Source organism: Chiloscyllium punctatum, chromosome 18 (genome assembly GCF_047496795.1).
Source record: "Chiloscyllium punctatum isolate Juve2018m chromosome 18, sChiPun1.3, whole genome shotgun sequence".
NCBI classification, from domain to species: Eukaryota; Metazoa; Chordata; class Chondrichthyes; order Orectolobiformes; family Hemiscylliidae; genus Chiloscyllium; species Chiloscyllium punctatum.
In genome coordinates, this window is record NC_092756.1 from 71,578,946 (window position 1) to 71,595,715 (window position 16,770).

Genomic DNA, 16,770 nt, shown 5'->3' on the forward strand with positions numbered 1-16,770 from the left:
GTTTCCATTCTTGCTGACTCAGCTCTTGGCTAAAACAATTACACACTGGTGTGAATTCATTTTACTTTGTAAAATGGCATTGCAGAATTGCAGAAGTAACATTAATTTACCTATATCCCACAATTTCCCCCTCTTCTTTAATTACCATTTGTTATCTTCTGCATTTTTATTTAATCAAGGCTGTCTCAATCAGTCTTTGGGTGACGTCAGGGAATGTCGACTCCGCCCCTTCACCGATAGTACCTTCTCTGATTGGTCTAATGCTACGTCAATCGAACTATATGGCCCATCCAGTCCGGATCTTCGGACTGCGCATGCGACCAGTCTTCCTCCGGAGACTCGACAGTGGCTTGAGCAGTTCAGTAAAACCTCATTTTTTAATTATTAATTTTATATATTGACTTTAGTTTACCAGAGAATATTCATGAATATTGAGGGCTGGAAAATCCTCACCCTTTGGGGGCGGGGCTGGATGGCCCTCACTGTGTGGTGGGGGGGCGGGACTGGAGGACCCTCACTGGGCGGGGCGGGGTTGGAGGACCCTCACTGGGCGGGGCGGGGTTGGAGGAGCCTCACTGGGCGGGGCGGGGTTGGAGGACCCTCACTGGGCGGGGCGGGACTGGAGGAGCCTCACTGGGCGGGGCGGGACTGGAGGAGCCTCACTGGGCGGGGCGGGACTGGAGGACCCTCACTGGGCGGGGCGGGACTGGAGGACCCTCACTCGGCGGGGCGGGGTTGGAGGACCCTCACTGGGGGGGGGCGGGACTGGAGGACTCACTGGGCGGGGCAGGGCTGGAGGACCCTCACTGGGGGGGGCGGGACTGGAGGACTCACTGGGCGGGGCGGGACTGGAGGACTCACTGGGCGGGGCGGGACTGGAGGACTCACTGGGCGGGGCAGGGCTGGAGGACCCTCAGTGTGAGGCGGGCGGGCGGGCGGGGCTGGAGGACCCTCACTGGGCGGGGCGGGGTTGGAGGACCCTCACTGGGGGGGGGCGGGACTGGAGGACTCACTGGGCGGGGCAGGGCTGGAGGACCCTCACTGGGCGGGGCGGGACTGGAGGACTCACTGGGCGGGGCAGGGCTGGAGGACCCTCAGTGTGAGGCGGGCGGGCGGGGCTGGAGGACCCTCACTGGGCGGGGCGGGGTTGGAGGACCCTCACTGGGCGGGGCGGGGTTGGAGGACCCTCACTCTGTGGGGGCAGAGCTGGATGGCCCTCACGCTTGGAGCGGGGCTGGAGGACCCTCACTGTGGGGCGGGCGGGGCTGGAGGACCCTCACTGTGAGGCGGGCGGGGCTGGATGACCCTCACTGTGGGGCGGGCGGGGCTGGAGGAACCTCCTCACTCTAGGGGTGGAGCTGGAGGATCCATCACTCTCGAGGTGGGGCTGGAGGACCCTCGCTGTTGAGCGGGCGGGGCTGGAGGACCCACACTCTAGGGGCGGGGCTGAAGGACCCTCACCGTTGGGTGGGCGGGGCTGAAGGACCCTCGCTCTAGGGGTGGGGCTGGAGGACCCTCACAGTTGGGCGGGCGGGGCTGGAGGACCCTCGCTCTAGGGGTGGGGCTGGAGGACCCTTGCTCTAGGGGTGGGGCTGGAGGACCCTCACAGTTGGGCGGGCGGGGCTGGAGGACCCTTGCTCTAGGGGCGGGGCTGGAGGACCCTTGCTCTAGGGGCGGGGCTGGAGGACCCACACTCTAGGGGCGGGGCTGGAGGACCCTTGCTCTAGGGGCGGGGCTGGAGGACTGTTGGATGCAAAGTTGCCTGGAGCATTGGACAGTGGTAAGTTGTGGTGAGTAGTTGTTTAGTTGGAGGGAGACCTGATGAAGGAGCAGCGCTCTGAAAGCTAGTGCCTCCAAATAAACCTGCTGGACTATAACCTGGTGTTGTGTGATTTTTAATTTATTATTTGTGAAGGTAGTAACAGGGCAAGTTGAAAACAAAAAGGGTACAGGATCCTTGCTACATTCTAAGAACAGAAAGTGGGATGTTGTGTCTCACCATCCTAAAATTAGGCCTCAGCTGGAGGTTTCCATTTAATTCTGGATGACCTGCTTCTGAATGATTTGTACTAGGAGTGATTTTAATTCTGTGGAGATAGCATGATTTGTGGAAGTGTGGTTAGTAAGTTTACGGGAGATGCCAAATTTGGTGGTATAGTGGACAGTGAAAAAACTTATCTAAGAGTACAGTGGGACATTGATCAGATGGGCCAATAGGCTGAGGAGTGGAAAATTGAGTTTAACTTACCAAAATGCAACACCTTGCATTTATCTAAGACAAGCCAGGGCAAACCTTACAAAGTTAATGGTAGTGCCCTGGGGAGTCTAGTCAAACAGAGAGACCTCGGGGTTCAGGTACATAGATCCTTGAAAGCGATGTCACGGGTAGACAGGGTGATGAAGAAGGCATTTGGCATGTTTGCCTTCATTGTTCAGAACATTGACTACAGAAGTTGGGGCATCATGTTGCAGCTGTACAGGACATTGGTGAGGCTACTTTTGGAGTACTGTGTATACTTCTGGTCACCCTGTTACAGGAAGAATGTTATTACATTGAAAAGGGTGCAAAAAAGATACACAAGAATGTTAACGGCACTGAAAGGTTTGAGGCTGGATAGGCTGGGCCTTTTTTTCCTTTTGAGCAGAGGAGGTTAAGGGGTGACCTTTATAGGTGTTTATAAAATCATGAGAGGCATAGATAAAGTGAGTTTCCCCAGGGCAGCAGAGTTCAAAATTAGAGGGCATAGGTTTATGGTGAGAGGGGAAAGGGACCTGAGGGGCAGCTTTTAACACACCAAGTGTATATGGAACAAACTAGAAGAAAGTGAGGACTGCAGATGATGGAGATCAGAATTGAAAAGTGTGGTGCCGGAAAAGCACAGCAGGTCAGGCAGCATCTGAGGAGCAGGAGAATCAACATTTCAGGCATAAGCCCTTAATCAGGAATATGGGGGTGGGGATAAGGGGGCTGAGAGATAAATAGCAGGGTGTGGGTGGTGCTGGGGTGAAGGTAACTGGGAAGGCAATAGGTAGATGCAGGTGGGAGGGGGGTGGCTAATGGGTGATAGGTCGGAGGGGAGGGTGGAGCAGATAGATGGGAAGGAAGATGGACAGGTAGGACAGTTCAACAGGGCAGTGCCAAATTGGAAGGTTGGATCTGAGAGGAGGTGGGGGGAGAGGAGATGCCAAGAAACTGGTGAAATCGATGTTGATGCCATGTGGTTGGAGGGCGCAAACTGCCAGAGGAAGTGGAAGAGGGAAATACAGTTACAACATTTAAAAGACACTTGCACAAGCACATGAAGGAAAGGGATACAGGCTAAACGCAGGTAAGTGGGAGTAGTTTAGTCTGGGAAACCTGGTCAGCATGGATGGGTTGGGCTGAAGGGTCTGTTTCCAGGCTTTATGATGCTGTTAATTGGTATAGCGAGAGATTTGTTTGAAATGTTCAAAGTTATGAAGGATTTTTGATTGAATGAATGAGGAGAAGCTGTTGTGAGTTCATCAGAAGATACAGAATTAGGTGTCTGGCAGAGAAAAATGCAAGAGGGGAGCCAAGGAAGTGTCTCTTTACACGTTCGGTTCTGACCTGGATCGCAGTGATGAAAGAAAGGCTGCACCTTCACAATGGAGCAAAGTCAGATGCTTGAAGGGAAAGTGCTTACTGAGCAACGAGCAGAAAAAAGATCAAAATGGAGTAACTCTACTACATGAATGATGGGCAGAATTGCCTACTTCATTTGATGTACACTAACATTGCGCCGCCCCCCCCCCAACGTTGTTCTATCACTCAGCAACTTAATGATGGATCTGAAACAAAAACAGAAGTTGTTGGGAAAGCTCAGCAGGTCAGGCAGCATCTGTGAAGAGAGATCAGAGTTAACGTTTTTGGGTCAGGTGACCCTCAGAATGTCACTAGACCCAAAGTGTTAACTCTGAGCTCTCTTCACAGATGCTGCCTGACCTGCTGAGCTTTTTCAGCAACTTCTGTTTTTGTTACTAATTTACAACTCTGTAGTTCTTAATGGTTTTTAATGATAGATCTGATTGTGCTGTCAACTTCACTTTACTGTCTGTCCCCCTCTAGTCTTTGACACCCATATTGGTCAAGAATCTATCTAACTCAGCCTTAAAAATATGAAACTCTGTTATTGAAAGGGGAGCATGATTAAAATGTCTTTCCGTCCTTGGGCTCACTGTTAATTTTCTGTTTTCTTGTTCTTTAAATAGGATGTGATCTGAATCCTTCCCTGCGGTTGGTCAAGGAAATGTCTTTCGTGTCAAAGTGTTTTTCCATGGCAATCGTGAAAGGTGAGATTTGTCCTTGGAAACGCTCATTTATGAGTGGAACATGATGCTACTCAGCAATCAACCTTTCAGTGAGGGTGGATAACATTGAGGGGGAGTTAGGAACAAAGGTAGGAGTCCGTTGTGAAAAACAGAAAGATTTGCATTTCACAACCTCAGTCCTTTTTGAAGCGATATAGCAAACATGGCACCCGTTCACCCACAGCAATATTCCATAAACAACAATATGACAACCACTGCATCATTTATTAATAATAGAGTGGTACAGCGTAGAAACATGCCCTTGGCACACCATGTCTGTGGTCGTGCAGAATTTGGGTATTGTGGATAAATGTGAGGTTATCTGTTTTGGTAGAAAGAATAGGAAGGCAAGTTATTATCTAAATTTGGAATTTAAATCGGGAAAGGGGAAGGTGCGATAAGACCGGGAGTAAGCTCTTACTCCAGTCACTGAAAGTAAGCATGCAAGTGCAGCAGGTGATGAAGAAGTCAAATGATATGTTGGCCCTCAAAGTGAGAGGATTCGGATACAGGAGCAGGGAGGTCTTACAAAGCCACAGAGATGTACAGTATGGAAGCAGACTCTATGGCCCAACCCTAAGTGGCAACTTTTCCACACAGAGGGTGGTACGTGTATGGAATGAGCTGCCAAAGGAACTGGTGGAGGCTAGTACAATTACAGCATCTAAAAGGCATCTGGATGGGTAGATTAGATTACTTACAGTGTGGAAACAGGCCCTTCGGCCCAACAAGTCCACACTGACACGCCGAAGCGTATACCACCTAGACTCATACTCCTACATTTACCCCTTCACCTAACACTACGGGCAATTTAGCATGGCCAATTCACCTAACCTGCACTTTTTTGGATTGTGGGAGGAAACTGGAGCACCCGGAGGAAACCCACGCAGACATGGGGAGAATGTGCAAACTCCACACAGTCAGTCGCCTGAGGCGGGAATTGAACCTGGGTCTCTGGCGTTGTGAGGCAGCAGTGCTAATCACTGTGCCGCCTACGGTAGGCTAGTACAATTACAGCATCTAAAAGGTATCTGGATGGGTATATGAATAGGAAGAGTTTGGAGGGATATGTGCCAAACACTGGCAAATGAGACCAGATTAATTTAGGATATCTGGTCGGCATGGATGAGTTAAACCATCTGTATCTGTGCTGTCCAACTCTATGACTCTAAAAGGAGGGTGCACAATTTCCAACATTGGATTTGTCCTTCGGTTTGCCTGTCTGGATCATTGAGAGCACAGGTAGCTGTCCTCCTACCGATGGCAGTCTCTCTCATCAGCTGCTAATGGGTTGATGGTCACCCAACCCCTCACAACTGAGGTTCTACTGGGCACCATCTTCACATACCTGGCTAAGGTTAGAAGGTGAGATTGACAGATAGAGTGGGAGCAGCGAGTGCCAGGGTTTCATGAGCTCTTGCATGCTGTCACCTTAACACAAGACATTGAAAACAGTCAGTTGGACAATATTCTGTTTTATTTCATTCTTTCATGGCATGTGGGCATTGCTAGTCTGTCATTCATTCATTCATTCATTCATTGTCAGGCTGTAATGGCCTGAGAAGGTAGTGGTGAACTGCCCTCTAGAGCTGCTACAGTTCATACAATGCAGTGGCTCACTCTGTCACGCAGAGGAGTTCAGACTCTGGTGTCACATGTAGGCCAGACCAGTGACGTCAACAGATGCCCTTCTCAAGAGGTAATTCGTGAATCAGATGGGGGATTTTGCGTCATTGATAAGTGCGTGGTCACTATTTGAAACTAGTTTTCAGTGCCAGAATTGTTAAGAGTTAATTTACATTGAATTAAATGGTTGTGGCCGCCGAGGTGGGTTTCGAACCTCTGCCCACTCAGCAGAAACCTCTGGATTTCTAATCCAGTAATAGTACTACTACATTGTTGGTGTGGACTCCATGGGCTGAATGATGTGCTTCCCCACAGTACGGATCCTATGATCACCATCTCCCCTCTGTTTTCCTGACAATCACCGAGGATCTTCCTGTTCATTCCTTCCATACAGGCGTCTACCGTGAACTGAACTTCACAGTTCCGTGGGGCCACATCGCAGCCAAGGCCTGGGGTCATCCCAGTGGGCGCCCAGTATTATGTCTGCACGGCTGGGCAGATAATGCCAACACTTTTGACCGACTCATCCCTTTGCTTCCAGGAGGTGAGTACCAGCTAACAATCATTTATGAGTTTCTCTCTAGGAACTACAATTTCTTAAGATAACAAAAAAATTGCTACCGATCATCCACTTCTATAGCAAGACCTTTGGATTAGAGACTTTGCCTCAACCCATCTGCTGAAACTCTCTTGTTTTTTTAATTGCCTTTGTTCCTCCTAAATATGACTATTCCAATGTTATCCTGGCCACCACCATCATCTGAAGCACTAGCTTTCGGAGCGATGCTCCTTCAGGTGGTTGTAGGAGCAGCGCTCCGAAAGCTAGTGTGCTTCCAATTAAACCTGTTGGACTATAGCCTGGTGTTGTGTGATTTTTAATTTTGTCCACCTCAGTCCAACACTGGCTCCTCCACATCATATCTCCTCTGTGTTTGAGCCCCACAGCACTCCAAGATATCTGCGTTGCTCCAATTCTGGTCTCTGACATATCCTTGATTTTACGTGTTCCCTGCCTTTAGCTGCCTGGGCCCTGAATTCTGAAATCTCCCCCTCCAGACCGCTGTGCCTCTCTTTATTCATTTTAGTCTGTTCCTTGCAAGTGTTTGGTCATTGCACCTAATATCATCTTATCGGGCTCATTGTCAAATCCCTCACTGGATGACAGCCCCTCGAGGCGCACATTTTACTGCATCAAAGACACAATATAAATGTAAGTCGCCAGTGAACTCAGGAGTGAGAAAATTGTCACCTCATTGATGCACATCTTCAGTTAGCCTCCATTTGGAGTAACTGCAGTCAGCTTTAGATGCTGTATCTCAGAGAGGCAGTATTAGCCTGGAATTGAATGAATTGTTACCAGAATCATGCTACAACCTAAAGGATTAACCTAAAGGTCTGTGCCGGGGCACAGACTAGGCTTGTTTTCCTTTTGGTTCAAGAGATTTTAGAGGGGATCTAATCAAGGTATTTATTCACCAAAAAGAAGAATCACAGAGTCATTACAGTGCAGAAGGGGACCATTTGGCTCATCATTGCCTGGACTGGAAAAATAAAGAGAAGCTGCATGTTCGACAGGAGCACTGGCGAGGGGGTCATAATCCGAACATTAGTGATAGGCTGTCCACACCTAGCTTCAAGACCCCAGCAGCATCTACTACTAACAAACTAAAGCTAAAACGAATCCTGGTTCTGTGGGAGCTTGACCCCACCCATTCAGGCTGCTTCTATTGTTCCAACTTTTCAAAAAAAGAACCCAAGGCTTCACAAACTGCTGACTTGATTTGTCTCTAAGTTGACTGCTTTGCACCTCTCTCTCAAACTTACCTCATTTTAAAAAAAAAGGACAAACTACACCTTTTAAAACCAACGTATCATCACAAATGCTTGAGCGTCAAAGGTATTTCATCCACTGTAAAGTGCTTTGGGGCAGCTTGTGGTGATGAAGGACTTCCAAAAATGGGCAAGTTTTAAAAATAATTTTCAAGGACTTTTGTTTTGAAGCAGGAGTAGGCCATTTGGCCTGTTGAGCCTGCTCTGCCATTCGTTCAGATCATGGCTGATCTATCCATAGTTTCAGATCCTCCCACCTGCATTATCCCCATAATCTTTAACTTCCCCTACCATGAAAAACCCATCCAACCGAGTCTTGAGTATATGTAATGAAGCTGCCTCTACTGCTTCCTTGGGCAGAGAATTCCGTAGATTCACTACTCTCTGGGAAAAGCTGTTTCTCCTCATCTCTGTCCTAAATCTACTCCCTCTAATCTTGAAGCCACATCCTCTAGGCCTAGTCTCCCCCACTAGCGAAAGCAACATACCTGCCTCTATCTTGTCTATCCCTTTCATAATTTTAGAAGTTTCTACAAGAAACTGTCATTCTTCTAAATTCTACTGAGTACAATCTCCTCATAGAGTAACTCCCTCATCACCAGAATCAACCTGGTGACCCTCCTCTGCACTGTCTCCAAAGCCAGTATGTCCTTCCTCAAGTAAGGAGACTAGAACCATGCACAATACTCCAGGTGCGGCCTCACCAACACCTTGTATAATTGCAGCAGTACCTCCCTGCTATTAAATTCAATCCCTCTAGCAATGAAAGCCAATATTCCGTTTTCCTTTCTGATGACCTGTTGCAGCTGCATATCAACCTGTAGCGAGTCATGTACGTGCACTCCTAAGTCTGTCTACACAACAGCATGCTGCAATCTTTCACCATTTAAATAAAAATCTGACCTACTATTTTCACTTCCAAAGTGGATAACCTCACATTTACCAACATTGTACTCCATCTGCCAGACCCTTGCCCATTCACTAACCCAATCTAAATCCCTTTGCAGACTCTCCACATTCTCTGCATAGTTTGCCTTTCCATTCAATTTAGTGTCACCAGCAAATTTGGATACATTACACTCTGTTTCCTCTTCCAAAGCATTTATATATATCATGAACCCTTGCGGGCCCAACACTGATCTCCAACCAGAGAGACATCCATTTATCCCAACTCTCTGCTTTCTATTGGCTAACCAGTCCTCTATACATGCTAGTACATTCCCTGCAACTCCATGCATTCTTCTCTTATGGATGAGTCTTTTGTGCAACACCTTGTTGAACGCCTTCTGGGAATGCAAGTATACAACGTCCATCTGTTTCCCTCCATCCATTGCGCTTGTTACGTCCTCAAAGAACTCCAGTAAGTTTGTCAAACACGACCTTCCCTTCCTGAATCCTTGCTGCGTCTGCCTGATGGAGCCCTTTCCATGTGGATGTCTCACTGTTTCTTCTTTAATGATAACCTCCAGCATTTTCCTGATTACAGATGTGAAACTAATTAGCCTATACGTACCTGCCTTTTGCACACGCCCTTTTATAAATAGCGATGTGACATTTGCTGTCTTCCAGACGGCTGGGAGCTGCTCTGAGTCCAGTGAACTTTAGTAAATTACCACTAACCCATCTACTGTAACTTCCACCATTTCTTTCAGCATCCTGGGATGCATTCCATCAGGACCAGGGGACGTATCTACCTTTAGACTCTCAAGTTTGCTCAATACTACCCCTTCAGTGATCACAATTGAACTGAGATCTTCACCTCTCATCATATCCTTAACATTATTCTTTGGCATGTTAGACACATCTTTCACTGTGTGAAGACTGACACCAAATAGTTTTCAAGGCCATCCCTGTTTCAGCATTACCCAATATTAATTCCCCTTTCTCGTCCTGCATGGTTGTAGATCCACTTTAGCCACCCTTTTCCATGTTTTCCTTACAGTGCTAGTTTGCATTCACAATCTATCTTTCCTTTGTTTGCTGCTTGCTTTGTGGTTCTTTATTGCTTTTTAAAGTTTTCCCAATCTTCCTGTTTCCCACTATTCTTGGCTACTTTGTAAGCCTTTTAATTTTAATTGGATGCCTTTCTTTATTTCCTTGGTTATCCAAGGCTGGCTCCTCCGACCCTAGCTAGCTTTGTTTTTGACTGGAATATACTTCCATTGAGCATTATCAAGGATCTCTCGAGCCGGAGGCTGTCCTCTCTTACCTCTGGGAGCCACTGTCGTGACTTACAGGAATAGTTGGACCTGGAAATTTCGGGTTAATTACTGGAACATGATTAAAGTTTTCTGACAGAGATTTCAAGTCACCTTCCTATCCGGTCACATCCCTCATGATTCTCCCAGTGTGAGATTTTCCACTATTCTGTCACTTCCCAGCACTATATAAGTGATGTCTGAAGTTTGCTTGCTGTAACCTATAAAGAAAGGAACTTGCATTTTCTTGGCACCTTTTCACAAGCTCAGGACGTCTCAAAAAAGGTTTTATGGACAGTCAATTACTTTTGAATTTTAGTTGCTGTGCTGATTTAGAAAACGCAGCAGCCAAAATGTGCACAGGAAGCTGTCCTAACAGTGTGATGATAAGCAGACCGCCTGTGTTCAGTGGTGTTGGAGGACGGGTACATTTTGGCCCTAGGACACTGGGAAGAACTCCACTGATTAACTTTGAAATGGGCCCAGGGGATGGCTTGCACTTACCTGAGAGGGCAGATTTGATTTGATTTATTATTGTCATATGTTCCAAGATACAGTGGAAAGTATTGTTTTGCGTGCTAACCAGACAAATCATACCTTACATAAGTACATCAGGGTAGTAGAACAGAGTGCAGAATAAGAATGCAGCTACAGAGAAGCTGCACAGAAAGATCAGCTCTAATTTATGAGAGGTCATGATTTGGAGATGCTGGTGTTGGACTGGGGTGTACAAAGTTAAACATCACACAACACCAGGTTCTAGTCCAACAGGTTTAATTGGAAGCATTAGCTTTCAGAGTGCTGCTCCCTCATCAGGTGGTTGTAGACAGAAATGACACGTACACAGACTGGTACTTGGAAAACTATAGGAACATGTTTGTGCCTATGGTTTTCTTTGAAAGCCCCAGGAGTGAAGTCTGTAGTTCTCTTGGCATCACCATAACCAATCAAAATTAACTAACCAACCGATCAGCACCCCATTCTCCCTTGGCATAGTTGTTATCATTTTTCAAATTGGGCATTCTTGCATTTGTCCTGATGTGTGCTTCAGTAATATGGCTCTCAGTTGTCACCTTTGCAATTTCTCTCTTGTGTTCATGCCGCCCCTCCCCCATCGTACCACCTTCTCCCAAGAGGCTCCTGCCTATTGCTGTTCCAATCTGGTGCTGTGTCTAACTGTCTCAAGTAACACAAACTGCTACAGGTATTAAAGGTACAACACAGCACTTCCTTTCCATCCTGCAGCAAATTCCTACTCTCTCCAAATTCTAAACTTCCCCCTCTGTTCACAATGCAATTCGTTACATCCACTAAAACTAATGTGGCTCTTTCAACCCCCATTCCATAAGTTTGTCAATCTGTGTTTTCCAATCCTCCAGACATAGAGAATCGTGTCTCCTATTTAATTTGAACAACACCCTTTATAGTCCTGAGCGCTTAATCTTCCCATGATCTTCTATCCTCCAAGGAGAACAATTGCAATATCTTCAGTCTTTTTGTGTAACTGAATTTTCTCATTCCCTTTGTCACTCAAGTAAATCTCCACACCTTTAATAAGGCCTTGTGTTTTCTCCTATGCAGACTGACACATAATTGAACACCCAGTGCTCTTGATAATACTGAGTCTTAACCAGTGGCTTATAAAAGTCTAGCATGATTTCCTTTTATACTCCTGAAATGAATAGAATTTTGTGATGAAAAGTCTGCGATAATAAATATATTTTTTTGAGATTGTGTTATGAGTGTTGGTCTTTATTTTGTGAAGGGTCCTCCTGGAGTGTTAATGTTTACATTTTAGGCGTTATAGGAAAACATTTAGCAATCAAATAAGGGGGATGGAAAGCAACAGAAGCTAAGATGAGCAAGTTTTTTTTTTCCATTTTAATTAAAAAGCTTTTAGGCAGTTTGAAGGAGACCTGAATGCAAGTGGTGCGTCTCTTAGAAAAAGAAGACTGTTTAGAGCAGTTAAGGAAATATGTTATCTCAATGAAAGAGTTTAGTTTATGGAATGTCAGGAGTGTTTGGATATAAGCCTGCTTTGCTTATTCAAAGCTGAGAAAGTCTAAGCTCTTGATTGTATGAATGATCAAAGGGAAAAGCCTCATGGGACCAACAGAGTAGAAGTAGTTAAATCAAACTCGTGGGTTTGATTGGGAGGGAAATATTCCTGTGCTTTTGCGTAACTGTAAAGCGATGGTGCTGGGGAGTAGTTGGGATTTTGTATTACCTTATGTTTTGAAATCTTTCATACTGTGTCATATATAGAAAATTTGGTGTGTTTCACTTTTTTAAATATAATTAACCTCTGTTTCATTGCTAGCACCAAATTGGCAGCCTGCTGTACTTACATTTGCAATGAAAGGTCACCACATTAAACGAGAAATGTGATTTGTCAAGCCAGATTTATTCTGTGATCTGACTTGTCCAGTAGTAACTAGAATTCTAATGATATGCTGATTATAGTTTATATTCTGTGTGAACCTCCTCCCTCCCCTCTTCATCTCATATCAGCATGACCTTGCTCTCTCATGTGTTTATCTGGTTTGCTCTTTATTCAATTTGGACTTTTAACCTCAACTATTCCACATGGCAGTGAGATTCACATTCTCACCACTCGTTGGTTAAAGGTGAATTAGAATTAGGTTTTATTGTCACGTGTACTCAGGTACGGGAGGACAGTGAAAAGTGCACAATGTCGCCTCTCATGGGGTCATAGGTACAGAGTGCCTATGTACAAATCTAAGATCGAAAAGAGTAATAAAGAAGAAAAAATGTACATTACTTCACAGTCATTCATAATAAAAGATCAAAATAAGACATGCAGTTAAATGGATAAACACTACAGTCAGATAAACAGATTGTAGATAAAGATTACATTGCAGTCAATCTGAGCCCCCACCGCTCCAGGCTGGCAGCCACCTCCATTTGAGCTCTCCGACCCCACCACCAAGAATATCTTCCCCTCCCCACCCCTCTCAGTTTTCCGCATGGATCGTTCCCTCTGACAGTCATGTCACCTCCACCAGGCAAAAGTGAGGATTGCAGATGCTGAAAATCAGAGTCTAGATTAGCCTTTTATCTCTCCACGCTGGAGGCTTCCTGCCTTCATTCCTGATGAAGGGCTTTTGCCCGAAACGTTGATTTTCCTGCTCCTTGGATGCTGCCTGACCTGCTGTACTTTTCCAGCACCACTCTGATCTGGACGCCACCTCCTCCACCCAACCCCAGGTACCTTTCCCTGTAACCTGTACTTCCCAGTCACTGTCCATTTCAATTCCCCCGACCACTCCCTTTCCAACATGACCATCCTTGGCCTCCTCCATTGCCAAACCAAACCCCAGCGCCTATTGGAGGAGCAACACCTCACCCTCCGTTTGGGCAGCCTACAGCCCGGAGGACTCAACATTGAGTTCCCCAATTTCAAATAACCTCCCTTCCCAGCGCCACCTCCCCCCCCCCCCCCCCCCCCCCCGTCATTTGTCCATGCCACCAAACAGGTCCATTCCTCCCAATTGCCCAACCAGATTGTACCCTCGACCTGTCTTCACCTATCCCCACCTCACCACCCTGTCCACACCCCACCCTTTAGTGCAGCTTCCCCCACACCCACCCCAGCCTTGAAGGGTTGCGCCCGAAACTTCGACTTCTCCACCTCCTGATGCTGCCTGGCTTGCTGTGTTCTTCCAGCCTCCTGCCGGCCTTTCTTGAATCGGAGCTGTCAGTTCTGCTATCATCCTTGCAAATCTGTTTTATTTTTCCATTCATGGGATGTGGGTGTCTCTGGGCCAGCATATATTGCCCGTCCCTAATTGCCCAGAGGGCAGTTTAGAGTCAATTACATCGCGGCAGGTCTGGGGGTCACATGTAGGTCAGACCAGATTAGAATGACAGATTTCTTTCCCTCAAGGCATTAGTGAATCCAGATGGGTTTTTCTGACAATTGGCAATGATTTCATGGTCGACATTAGACCCATAATTACCAATTCTTTCTTGAATTCAAAAGCCCCCATTTGAACCTAGGTCCCCAGAATGTTAGTTTTTAGATTACTTAGTGTGGAAACAGGCCCTTCGGCCCAACAAGTCCACACTGCCCCGCCGAAGCGTAACCCACCCATACCCCTACATCTACATCTACCCCTTACCTAACACTACGGGCAATTTAGCATGGCCAATTCACCTGACCTGCACATCTTTGGACTGTGGGAGGAAACCGGAGCACCCGGAGGAAACCCACGCAGACACGGGGAGAACGTGCAAACTCCACACAGTCAGTCGCCTGAGGCGGGAATTGAACCCGGGTCTCCGGCGCTGCGAGGCAGCAGTGCTAACCACTGTGCCACCGTGCCGCCCAAAATTTCTGGCAATAGGCTAGCAATAATACCACTAGGTCAATGCTTTCCTTGTTACAGTTACACAGCCAGGGACATGAGCTTGAAACCTTTGTATCTGCTCCAAACAATAGAGTGTAGCCTCGAATTTAACTAACTCTGGGCTGAGTGAGTTCTTTATGTTGGAAAAAAAAACTAATTCCTCTGCCGAGGCAACCTGTGGTGACTGCTGTTTCCTGTTTCAGAGTTTTATTACGTGGCATTGGATTTTCCTGGTCATGGCCTTTCCTCACACCGGTCGCCAGGAATTCCCTATTACTTCACGGAATACATCTCGGACGTGCGGCGAATTGCAGACGGTAGGTTTCGGTTCTGCTTGGATTTGGTGGGTCACGGTGAGGTGAGCCCGGTCTCGAGGCTGTTACTCAGCCCCTGCTGATTCTATCTGCTTGTAGGGGACCTGTTAGTTGACGGCAGAGCCCAGGGCCAAATGTCGTTTTGTGCCAACTTCACTGATCACCCAGGCAGCAGCAGGGACACTGGCATATCCGCCTCCGCTCCAGGAGTGGGAAGATTAGCCAAATGTCAGTCACTGGAAACGCAGACAGTTGTGGAAATTGGTTTGTGGGTGGGGTTGTGTCTGTTACTACAGCTGGTGTGGTCAAGGCATGCACAGGAAGCTTGTCCACTTTGCTGAGGATGACGTGAGTTACAGCAGGCTTTAGTTTTGCCACTGACCGAATTATCGAGAGCCAGGACAAAATCAGCTTGCATTTATGTGGCACCTTTCACAAACTCAGGATGTCTTGAGTGGTGGTGTTCAAAGAGAAGCTGCAGTGACTTGCCCAGTGCCCTGCTCAATGTTTATCCCTCCACTAATGCTGAAGGTTATATGGTGATCATCTTGTTGCTACGTCTGATCTCATGTCCATTTTGGCTGCTGAGTCCCCTACAAGACCACGCTTCAGAAATATCCCATTGGCTCTCCAGCGTTTTGAGTCATCCTGAGGTTGTGAAATGCAAGTTGCTTCTCCCTTTAAAAGGAACACCAATTTCTAATAAAGTACCCAGGTGTGACTCGTTTCAGTGCAGCCCATTTTTGGGGAAGCATTGGCTGGATATTGATGTGTTGTGTGACATGAGGAATAGGTCAGGACACCTTTACGAGACACACTCTCATGTCATCACTATCCTAGCATGTGACCTGAGGGTATCAGAATCTCAATCTCCATTTTACGTCTGATCACTGGAGGCATGACATGCTACTGGAGGCATGCTTCTCTGTTGCTCCTGGGATGGAAGGACTGGTGTATGAAGAGAGACTGGATCGATTAGGACTGTATTCACTGGGCTTAAGGAGAACAACTGGGTATCTCATAGAAAATTCTAAAACAACCAGATAGGGTAATTGCGGGAAGAATGTTCCCGATGACTGGGGAGTCCAGTCCATGGGCTAAAGTATAAGGAGACAGGGTAGGTCTTTTAGTACTTCACCAAGAGAGCAGGGAGTCTATGGAATTCTCTTCCACAGAAAGTAGTTGAAGCCAAAACGTTGGATGTTTTCAAGAAGGAATTAGATATCGTTCTAGGGTTAAAGGGATCAAAGGCTATGGGGAAAAACTGAGGAACAGGGGAGTGAGTTGGATGGTCAGCCATGATCCTACTGAGTGACGGAACAGGCTTGAAGGACTGAATGGCCTATTCCTTATTTTGTATGTTTTCATGTTTGAAATTGAGTACCTTAATATCTGCTCAAGGACTCGTGAGCCTGAATAATTTTATGTTTGTACAGAATTGGTTGGAATAAACATCTTTTGGATTCTTCAGAACTGCAAATCCACACGCACCCTCTCACAGAATCATAGAATCCCTATCGTGTGGAAGCTGGCCATTTGGCCCATCAGTCCACACCGACCCTCCAGAGACCATCCCACCCAGAACCCCAACCCCCAACTCTGTTCCTGTAACCCTACACTTCCCATGGCTAACCCGCCTAGCTTACACATCTGTGGACACTGGGCAATTTTATCATGGCCAATCCACCTAACCTGCACATATCAGGGGCATGTCCTCCCCTAATATGGGGAGGACATACAAACTCTATACAGACAGTGTAGAGTTGGAGTGTACATGTAGCAGAAAGGCTTAGTTTCTCAAAAGATGTTCCCCTAGAATTCCATGAGTCTATAACATTAGGCTGAACCTTTATAAGGCTTTGTATAGGGTAGAACACTGGTCATGTGTCCAGGTCTAGTAATCACACTTCAGACATCGAACCCAGGACCCTGGTGCTGTGAGGTGATAACATAAGTATTTCCTCATCAGATTGAAGACCCTGTTGGAGGCTAGCTCACACCAGAGATCCCCCCCCCCCCCCCCCCCCGTCATTGCAGTCTTTACAACAAATATTTGTATGTGTGTGTGTGTATTGGCATGAGGAAAAAGGCTCTGGGATGCCC

At 46.8% G+C, this 16,770-nt stretch overlaps 1 protein-coding gene across 4 annotated transcripts in view; it reads left to right on the forward strand.

Annotated features, from left to right (window-relative positions):
- Window positions 1-285: 285 nt before the first annotated feature.
- serhl (serine hydrolase like) overlaps window positions 286-16,770 on the forward strand; it is a 42,035-nt gene continuing 25,550 nt past the window's right edge. For 2 of the 4 annotated variants that reach the window (XM_072588456.1, XM_072588459.1), the window contains exons 1-4: window positions 286-357; window positions 4,231-4,311; window positions 6,350-6,499; window positions 14,557-14,670. In XM_072588456.1, coding sequence (XP_072444557.1) covers window positions 315-357; window positions 4,231-4,311; window positions 6,350-6,499; window positions 14,557-14,670 — 388 coding nt within the window. In that variant the 5' untranslated portion in view covers window positions 286-314. Of the gene's footprint in view, window positions 358-1,733; window positions 1,791-4,230; window positions 4,312-6,349; window positions 6,500-14,556; window positions 14,671-16,770 lie in introns of those variants that run through there. The other 2 variants (XM_072588457.1, XM_072588458.1) reach the window with 2 other exon arrangements.